At 45.6% G+C, this 9,896-nt stretch overlaps 1 protein-coding gene across 3 annotated transcripts in view; it reads right to left on the bottom strand.

Annotated features, from left to right (window-relative positions):
- Positions 1 to 430: 430 nt before the first annotated feature.
- The window catches only part of ankrd11 (ankyrin repeat domain 11), a 116,259-nt gene continuing 106,793 nt past the window's right edge, over positions 431 to 9,896 (bottom strand). For 2 of the 3 annotated variants that reach the window (XM_026166284.1, XM_026166291.1), the window contains 6 exons: positions 5,360 to 9,821; positions 2,587 to 5,263; positions 2,401 to 2,499; positions 1,935 to 2,078; positions 1,750 to 1,842; positions 431 to 1,571 (listed from right to left, as the gene is read on the bottom strand). In XM_026166284.1, coding sequence (XP_026022069.1) covers positions 1,386 to 1,571; positions 1,750 to 1,842; positions 1,935 to 2,078; positions 2,401 to 2,499; positions 2,587 to 5,263; positions 5,360 to 9,821 — 7,661 coding nt within the window. In that variant the 3' untranslated portion in view covers positions 431 to 1,385. The remainder of the gene's footprint in view (positions 1,572 to 1,749; positions 1,843 to 1,934; positions 2,079 to 2,400; positions 2,500 to 2,586; positions 5,264 to 5,359; positions 9,822 to 9,896) is intronic. The other variant, XM_026166297.1, reaches the window with a different exon arrangement.

The raw sequence follows: 9,896 nt of genomic DNA, 5'->3' as shown, positions 1-9,896 counted from the left end.
TATGAAGGGGGAAAGTGCTGCCCAAAAGTGAACTGTACATAAAAAGATAATTTTTATTTCTTTTATGTTTTTTTTTCTTTACACTTAACTGAGTGATATTACAGTACATAGGTTATTTACAACTGTGCAGTAATGTGTGGCAAAATAAATTATCTAGAAGGCAGCAAGAATACATTGGTTAACGAATATAAAAACTGTACATAATTTACGGAATACAACTTTTTTTCAGTTTTCTTTTGTTTGTTTTTTCCATTAAACTAATATTGGCTCTGTAGTGTTTCAAGTCACTTCCTCAGAAACAATGAAATGCCCAAGTAAAGAAATAGACAAAAACAATATTTCTCTCCTGCCAAAAACCACAATTTCTCAAATAGTCTCTTTGAATCTCAACATTCGTTGTGTTTGTTTCTTCTGTCCTGTGTGTGTGTGGTTTTTTTTTTTTTTTTTTTTTTTTTTTTCCTTTTTTTGCAGTCCATGGCGGTCTGATGTGTTTTGTGGTGGAACGAGCGGGATCACTGAGGAACACTCCGGTCTGTCCTCAGAGATCCGTTCATGTCCTCTTTTGTTAAGCCAGGCTGAGAGGCTGCACGAACGGTCTCTTCCTCTCAGACACTGGGCCCTGACGTGCACACACATCGTGACCCCCACCCTCTCTTGCTTTGTTCCAACCTGCTGCAGCCTTTGTTTCACTACTGTTTAGCCAAGCTCGGTGCAGTGTGAACAGAGAGGGCGTCCTCTGGGTATCTGGGTCTCATAGCCCTGAAAGTGGCTGCTTCTAACCTCCTGGATCAATTTAAGGATCCACACAATTCACCACGGCTCCACTGACTGCATCTGGGTCAGCGCTGGACTCTGTCAAGATCTCCTGGCCCATGTGGAGACTCGTGTCAAAAAGAAGGAGGCGTCTCCTCAGTCCTCCCCCAGGACAGGCACCACTCTGTTGGGAGAGCTCTTCTCTGGTAGATCCCACAGTAGCAGCGGTGGTGGTGGGTACTGAAGCAGGAACCACAAACGAATGCAGAAAATAAATCTGTCCTCCGTCTCACCAAAACTAAGCGATGAGGAGGTGTGTCCCAGTGCCAGAGCCTCAAAGCAAAAACTGTTTCTGCTTCTCTCGCTCTGATCAAACAAACGCATAAAAACTTTGAGGATGAAAGTGCAAGTTGTGTATTTTCTTTTCCCCCATTAAAAACATTTTTTTCTTTCTTCACGGAAGGGAATCGAGAGCAAGTTTTTCAGCTTTATTCTTTTTCTAGAGAATAAATTTTTTCCCCCTCTATGGTCCTCTCTCAAACTTGCTAGCCCTTTCCATTCGTTCGGTTCAACGAAGTCTCCTTGATAAGAAGTGATTGAGACTAAGTTTTCTCTCTGTGGGAAGCGGTATGTCACGCGGGCAGCAGGACAAAGTCGTCGTTGACATCGACCATTGGCACGTAGAAGGACGGCACTTCGTTGACGCACAGGGATTTGTGCCCCGCTGGGTCCAGTTCTTGGACTTTCAGCTGCCACTCCATTCTTTGCACCGCATTGAGAGCTGCTGCCTCGTGCTGCTGTCGCATCAACAAACACGTCTGGGGAAGGAAAAGCATAGCATGAATATAGTGACTATGCACACAGGTCATGGTTCTCATATGTAGAGATGTACCATTAAATATGTAATATCGGCATCAAGATGGCATTTAGCAAAGTCAGTGGTTGTTACTTTGTGCTTCTATTATCAGTTATTTTGTGCAAAGTGCCAGTATTTACCTTCATGCGGTCGTATTTATCATCCACGTCCTGGATCCAGGAAATGAACTGCCGCGCATTGAAGCGATCTCTCACAGATTTGTTCTCATCACCCTAAGAATGCAGAAAAAGTAAGAATGTGGACTAAGTAATGGACATAGAAATACTTAACACTTGTTTTTTTGAGATACTGATACATTTCCCACCTGGCTCTCCGATGGCATATTGTACACTTCAGAGTCCAACAGCATGGTGCAGGCGCTGAACGGCACAGCCTGATTGGCTATTGTCCTGGCTGCCCTGCAGTGGACCCTTAAAACCTCCTGTTCACATGAAACAATCAGCTTCTCCTGTGAACAGCAAGCACAACACAGAAAGAAATAAACATTGATGATATGAAGAGGAGGAACATTGCGTCAAACAAATGGCTGTCATTCAAGTAAGTGAGATATATGAAACAGATTTGTTCACTTTGGCTTCACCAAGGCGTGGGGACTATGCCGATTTCACTTGCATTTCCATTTAAAAAAGGCTTTGATCTTTTATCAAAGAAGTGCTCCCAGCGTTTGGTGCACATGTGTATTGTTGATTGTATAAAAAGCAGGGAAGGAGTGAGGAATGAGTGAATTTAGGACAGTGAATGATCCTGAAGTATAAATGACACTTTCTTACCCGTTCTATGCTGTGTTGCAACCTAAGCTTGCCCCTTACTGCCTCTTGTTGCCTAAAGAGCTCCTTCAGAGGTTCTGACAGTGATGGAGGTGGAGCAATCTGATAAGCAAAACACAGCACAGCATTAATACCATTACATTGCAGGATAAGATTATTTTGAAATGGTGCAAAGACACCAGAACTTACCACAGGGATGTGCAACTTGCTGAGAGGCTTGCCATCGAGCAGGTAGGAGCCAGTGTAGGTTACATATTCAGCGTAACACTGTGGAGCCTGAGGCGTGATGTAGCAGAGAATCTTCCTCTTTTCCTCAATCTTCTTCCTAATCTGCAGATAGTCAAAGTACGGGTTGGAACGTTCGCTGCGGTAGGGTTCAATGTCGTCTAGCTTGATGGCATTGACCACTACAGCTAAAGTCTGCTGTATCATCTCCCTGGTCTGCTGCATGGCTGTATTTACCAGCTGAACCTGGACTTGCTGCCCTGTAGAACGTGGAAACTTCCTCTTCCGTGGGTGCTGGGTTTGAGATTCCTCTTCGTCGACAGGAAGAGGACGACCTTTTGTTGTCTTGCTGAGAACCACCGTAGAAGTCGTCACAGATACTGCTGGGGTCAAATTAGAAGCAGTAGACGGGACACTAAGCCCAGAGTCTTTCTCTTTCTTCAGAGCTGTAAAGGAAGATGCTGAGGTGGGTGTTGGGGTTCTAGTAGGAACTGGGTTAATGCTCACCACCGGACTGGTTGTCACTGAGGTGGCAGCGGTAGATGAGGTTATTATGCTAGAGGTAGGAGGGGTGGCAACGGCAAAAGCAGCAGCTGGATTGTTCTTGGCGCGATTTCGGGTCATCCTTTGCGGGATTTCATCCACCTTCTTGGGAACATCTACAGGGGTGGACACTGTGGTCAAGGTCACCAATGTTTGCTTGGATGTGTCCTGAGTGTCCTGTGGCTCCACGGAGGTGGAGAGGGTGACCACTTCTGGGATCTGAGGAAGAGGACTGCAGGACACAGGCTCTGGTACAGCCTCAGGCATCTCCTCCTGTCTCGTGTCCGGCTTGACAGCAGGCACAGAGTCCAGGGTTATATGCAATGACTCAGAGTGCGAATGCATCTGTATATGTGGTTGCTGACTGGCATCTGATTTTACAGATGTATACAACATGCTGGGATCAGACTCATCCGATCCCCCATAAGGTAGTTTTCTTTCCAAAATGCTGCTCTGTTGTTGGTTAAGTCCCACTGAGCTGTTGACAGGCACACTTTGAGGCTCGGGGTCCAATTCCTGCTGGAAAGGGGCACGTGGTGATGGCACAACAAAGTCCTGTCTAGCAGATTCCCCTAAGCCTAAGTCTCCAGCAGAGCGTGAGGTCTTTGCTAGGGTTGGCAGGTCTACTTCCATGATGTCCAGATCCTCTCTGTCTGTAATAGTGTGTCTAATGTGGGTCGACACACTCTTGTTGTGATCAGCAAGTTCAGGTTCCCCAGACTCAGCTTCTTCTGACTTGTCTGGCAGTGGAAGGTCAGGCAAGGAGAAAGGTCCCAGGTCGTCTTCATCAGCTGAAAATGGATCTTCCCAGGGAACCACAGGCTCAGGGCCCACAGCTGGAGCCATGTGAGTTTCAGCGGCAGCACTGAAACTGTGTGTGCTCTGTCTGCTGTCTGGTTCCACACATGTTGTCTCTGTCTCCACCTGGTGTCCCTCTTCGATGCTCGGCTTGTTGCAGTCTGGAAAGAAGGACTCCAGCCTATTGGAGGAAGAAGAGTTGTTTAAATAGTTGGGGTCCTCATCCATAGCAGTGTCTGGCCTCTCTGGAGAGGGTATATCAGCCACAGCCTCCTTCTGCTCATCAAAGTCCTCTGGGTCATCTTTGTGCCACCTGCTCCAGGTAGCATAAGGGGAAGTGACAGAGGGGTGTCCAGACAAGGGCTGCATGTCATTATCAGAATGGGAGTAAGGGCTGGTTATTTTGGAGACAGCAGCCTCTATTTCTCCATATGTCCTGTGGGGAGATTTCATATCCATGTCATTGTTCCAACCCATGTTGTGATCGAAACAGTTCTCTCCGTGGTCAGCTGCAGGATGTGTGGGGGACAGTTGGTGGACTTCTGGCTCATGCTGGTCTGGAGACTCTGCAGGCCAGCTCTTCTGCAAAGGATCCTCAACTTGAGGAGAAAACGAGCATGGCTCCCTTGTTTGGTCCGGCTCATCCACTGCACAGTGCTCTCCATCAAGTCTCTCATCCATGTCGCCCTCTTCCTCCTCCTCTTCCTCCTCCTCCTCCTCTTCTTCTTCTTCCTCTTCTTGTTCTTCTGTGACAGATGGAAGATTTGAGACGACCAGATTAGGCTCGCTGTGGTGGTGCTCCGTGATATCGTCGATATCCAAGGGTGGCAAGGCAGCTGGAGCTGGAGTTGGTGGTGCTGCAATGTCAAAGCATGGCTCCTGGGGGTCTGGCCTGTGAACTGGTGTCGACGGTTTGGGCAAGAAATTGTTGTACACACTTTCAGGAAGGTGTTCATTACCGTCGTTGCCAGCAAGAGTTGGTGTTGCTGCATCTGGTGTTTGATAGGATGGCTCTCGCCGAGGTGACGGTACCCTTATCGGAGGAAAATACGTAGACATCAACTCCAATCTATCCAGAGTTGCAGATTTGTCCTCGAGAGGCTGACAGGCAGACGTCTGATCAAATTCCGCCCCTGGATCATTCTGCTGTCGAAGAAACTTGTTTGCCTCTGCCTTGAACTCATCTTCTAGAGGGCGGCGGACATCAGAGGATGCAGAACGACTGACAAGGGGGAGCTGGAGGTTCTTCGCAGGGGTAGGACATGTGCCCTCCGGAAAAGTCTGGGGGTTAGAGTACCTGCTAGTGGACAAAGAGAAAAACAAAACATTAAGCCTCAGTCCAAAACAATCAAACTATAACATTAGTAACATGCAGTGTGTCTGAGTATTAAAATACCTTTCAAAGAAGGATGGGGAGCAGGCATTCATTGACATAGTCATTGCAGACGAGTTCTGACAGTCCAGCGGATCCAGCATAATGTCAGGGTAATCCTCTGCACTACAGGATGGTGTACGTGGAGTTTGCATTACGTCCTCGAAGCTGGGGCATGACATGACAGGTGTAGGTGTGGGAACACCAGTTGGCCTGCTTTGATCTGGCCTGGGAGAAGCAGGGAGGTTGTCCTTGATTTGGTGGCCAGGGAGCCAATCCTTTGAGTTCTGATTATCAGTAGGCTGGAACTTTCTGCCTGGAGACATCATTTGGGCCGGGAGACCAACATCCTTCAGCTTCTTCTCTTTAAGACCAGACTCAAGGCTGTTAGATTTCTTGGATGATAGCTCACTGCGGCTTTTCCGTATTTCCTCTGTAGACTTGGTTTTGTCTTTTAGTTTTGGGTCGCCAGACTTGGGTCTAAGCTTCTCCATCTGCTTCATTTTTTCTCTGTATTTCTTGAGCCGCTCTTCATTCTCTTGGTCTTTCTGACTCAACATCTGACCAAAACTTGTCATCTGAGAATCCCCATCAACCAACAGTTTTTCACGTGGTCGATTATCTTTCCTTGCATTGTCTTTGGGCTGAGAGAGCTTTTCATTTTCATCCTTAGCCTTAGATTTATTGTGGTCCAGTCTGTTGTCTTTGTCTAGCGTATCCCGATTTCTGTCTTTTTTCATATCAAATTTAGGACTGTCTTCCTTTGACCGGTCCTTCAGAACAGTGACCTGTGGGCTGTCTTTCAACCCTGACTTTGCGTCATCTTTGGAGTGTTTAAATGACCCAAAGCCATCGATATATTTATTCTTCTCTTCCTTAATTTTTTCTTTATGCTTTTCCTTTTTCTTTTTGTCTTTCATTCTGTCACTTATGACGCCAGTTCCTTTGTCTTTGTCCTTTTTGGACATCTCCTTCTCAAATTCTAATGTCTTATCGAAGTCGTCCTCTCCGTCTCCCTTACCTCCGTATGGGAATGTGTAAGGGTCTGCCTCTAGAGGCATAGGCTCTTTCTCAAAAGGCAGGCTCTCTCTGCGGCCGTAGGACTCTCTAATTTCTTCTGTTTTGTCACGTTTGTCTCCTTTGTCTTTTTTTGTCTTTTCCTTCTCCTTGTCATGGCTTTTCTTGGATGAGGACGAAGAGGAGTGCCGATGCCTCTCTTTCTCTCTGAACTTGTCTTGTGGCGTAGATATGGACAGGGAGTCTCTTCTGTCCTCGGCCATATCAGGCAGGCTGATTGAGTCATAGTAACTGGTGAGGACCGGATCGTGACCTCTGTCAGTGAAACTGTCGGAGGAGATTTCACTGTTCTTGTCATTGGAGTCATCCTTGTAGTCATTCATAGCCTCCTCCTCCAGTTTTTCTAAGAGAGACTTCTCATTCTCCCCGCTTCCTTTCGAGGGCTTTCTTTCCTTGGAATGGTCCTGCTTGTCTTTATATTTGCTCTTGGTTTTTTCCTCGCTCGTGTCCCTTTTGTCCAGAAGCTTCTGCTTGTTTTTCTTCTCTTGGTTTGAGTCCACTGACATCCTGTCTTTCCTCTCCTTATGTTTTGTATCTACCGGGTCTTTCCTGTCCTTGCCGTGTTTCTCCTGGGAGCCTTTCCTCTCTCTACCTGTGTCAAATGTGGCCTTATCCTTCTTCTTATCTTTGTGCTCTTTGTCTTTTGCCTTTTCTGTGTTATGTTTACTATCTGCAGAAGATTTTCTTTTTTCTGAAGGGAAGTGATCCAGCTCATCTTGATCGGGTGTCGAATCTTTTCTGATGGAATCAGACACCAGTACCCCACCGCTGTAGCTGTCGTCGTCATCATCGCTTTCATCAGTGAATATGTCGGCTATTTTGTACCACGTTTTCTCCCGGATCTTCTCAGTTTTTCTTTCCTCTTTCTTTACCTCCAAGAAATCTTTCTCCCGATCTGAATGTTTGTCTTGAGAGGCCTTCTCTTTCTTTTCCTTTGTCTGTTCTGAAGACATCTTTCGATCTTTGTCTTTGCCATGAGAGTCTTTATGTTTGTCTTTGGCCCCCTCCTTCTTGTCTTTGGTACTCCGGTCAGCATCTTTATCCTTGACAGTTTTTTCTGTGGAGCTTTTATCACTCTTGTCCTTCTCCTGATCAGCTCCTCTGTCTTTTGTTTTCTCTTTGTGCTTGTCAGCTTTTGTCTTTTCCCGTTTCTCCATTCCCTCACCCTTCTTTTCTTTCTCCTTCCCAGAGTGGTTCCTTTCTCTGATATCACACGATTTACTGACAGGATCAATGTCTTTGAAGAAAGTATCATTGCCATATTCATCTCTTATCGATTCCTGCTTGATTTTGATATCCTTTCTTTCTTTCATGAACTCATACGAGTCTTTACGGTCTCGACTGCTGTCCAGAGAATCCTTGTCTTTTTTGTCCTTGGCTGCCTCTGTGGACTCTTTCCTCTTCTTTTCTTTCTCAACTGAGTGGCTGGAGTTTAATTTTTGTTTTTCTGACCAGTCTTTCTTCTTTTCGTTTGTCTTTTCCGAAGGGTCCTTGTCTTTTTTCTTAGAAGTAGCCTCCTTTTCTGATCTCTTCTCATTGTGGTCTGATTTCTTGTCCTTGACTTTGTTTTCTTTCCTCCTCGTCTCCTCCTTAACAGTCTCAACAATAAGTTTAACAGAATTATTGGCTTTGTAGTCCTTGTACTCTTTGACAGGAGCATCCCAGCTGTCGTCACCATAGAGGGAGGAGTCAGAGGACATCTCAGAGCCCCATCTGTCATGATGGTCATCGGAGGCACTGAGTTTTGTGTCCTCCAAGTTGAGGAAACGATTAACGTCATAACTTTCGTACTCAGACTCCTCTTTCTGTACTTTGTCTTTTTTACACTTCTCCTTATCCTCCTTGGCATTTTTGTCCTTTTCCGCCTTCAGATGTTTTTCCTCTTTCTGCTCACTTTTCCTGTCTGTCTTTGAGGAGGACTTCTCCTTAGACTTTTTCTTTTTCTCCTCTTTGTGAGCTTTTTGTTTATCTTCCTTGGGTTTCTCCTTCTCTTTGACGTTCCTCTCCTTGTCAGATTTTATAGGCTTTTCCCTCTCCTCCTTATTTAACTTGTCCTTGCTGGAGTCCTTTGTTTTCTTGTTTTTCTCCTCTTTTGTTGTTCTGTGCAGGTCTTTTCCCGAGGACCAATCCTTATCCTCAGACTTTGTTTTCGAAAACCTGTCCTCCTTTTTCGAATGGTCTTTTTCATGTTTGGATAATTTGACTTTGCTCTCAGCTGGTGATTCTGACTCAACAATTAGGGACTTTTGCCTCGAATCATCAAAATCAAAAGAATAGCTCTTAACAAATTTCTCATTCATATCTTGATTAAGCACTAGACTAGGAGCTTTGTCCTTCTCCTTATTTTTGTGCTTGTGCTTCACTTTATGCTTTTTCACCACTTTGCCATCCACGTCAGTTTTGGAGATGGTGCTCTCTGTATTTTTGTAGAGCTCTGAGTTTTTCTTTTCCACAGTGTTACTGTGCACGTTGTTATTCTTCTTTTTGTTTTCCTGCGCTTTCCTCTTTACTTGTTTTATCGACTCCACGCAGGAATCTTCAGCTTCAGAGGAGTAGTCAGACCCACTGGACAGTCTAGTTCTGACCGAATCTGAGAGCGAACTGACGTCTGACCATGTGGGAGATGAGACGGTCTTCCAGTTATCCGTCCTCCACTGCTTTGGATGCTGTTCTGCTAAAGACGGCGTCTGTTTCTGAGAGTTCAAGTTTCCATGGGAGGAGGAGGAGGAGGAGGAGGAAGCATTAAAGCCTGGAGAGTCTTTCAGGTTTGCTGCAGAAGAGTCTTTTATGCTATTTGAGCCCTTATCGTCCTCACTCTCCAAATCCGCGCAATCGGAGTCAGACGTACAGAATTTGTCGTTGACTTTACCAAACCGGACTTCTTTACTGACACTATTTTTACTGTCCTTCTTTCGCTTCTTCTTGACTTTATTCTTGTCTTTTTGTTGTTTAGAGCTCATGCTGCCAGAGTCTCTAGTCTTAGTATTTGTTTGCTGGGCTTGTTGCCGTGGCGTAGGCGCTGGCGTGAAACACAACGTCCTATCATCCTCGTCTGAACTATTACTGTCAGAGATGATCCGCCTGCCAGGTTTCTTTGGTGTGAGCGAGTTGCTTTTGGAATAGGTTTTAACCTCCATCTTGGGTATAGAGATGAAGCTGTTGGTCTTGCTTACTGAGTCCTTGCGGAAGTCTTTTTTCAAGAGGTGTTTATCGTCTACGGGAGGGACGCGTTCCTCCTCGTCATCCTCATCAAATTCGTATTCATCTTTGACAGGTGTGACGGCAGATTTAGGAGGGTCTGCGGTTTTCCCTTTTAACTTCGGGCCCTTCTCAACATCTGAGTCTGTGTTATTGCCATCAACAGAGCTGGACGGGGCAAACGAGGGGGCGTCTTCCTCCTCTGAAGATTCTGTAGAACATAAAGAGCACAAAGAGGACACAATTAATTTACTACTTATAGCCTCATGTATTTGAATAACTTTTG

The sequence above is a fragment of the Astatotilapia calliptera genome, chromosome 1 (assembly GCF_900246225.1).
Source record: "Astatotilapia calliptera chromosome 1, fAstCal1.2, whole genome shotgun sequence".
NCBI lineage: Eukaryota > Metazoa > Chordata > Actinopteri > Cichliformes > Cichlidae > Astatotilapia > Astatotilapia calliptera.
The sequence above is the reverse complement of the archived record's forward strand: the minus strand, read 5'-3'. Positions and strand labels throughout refer to the sequence as shown.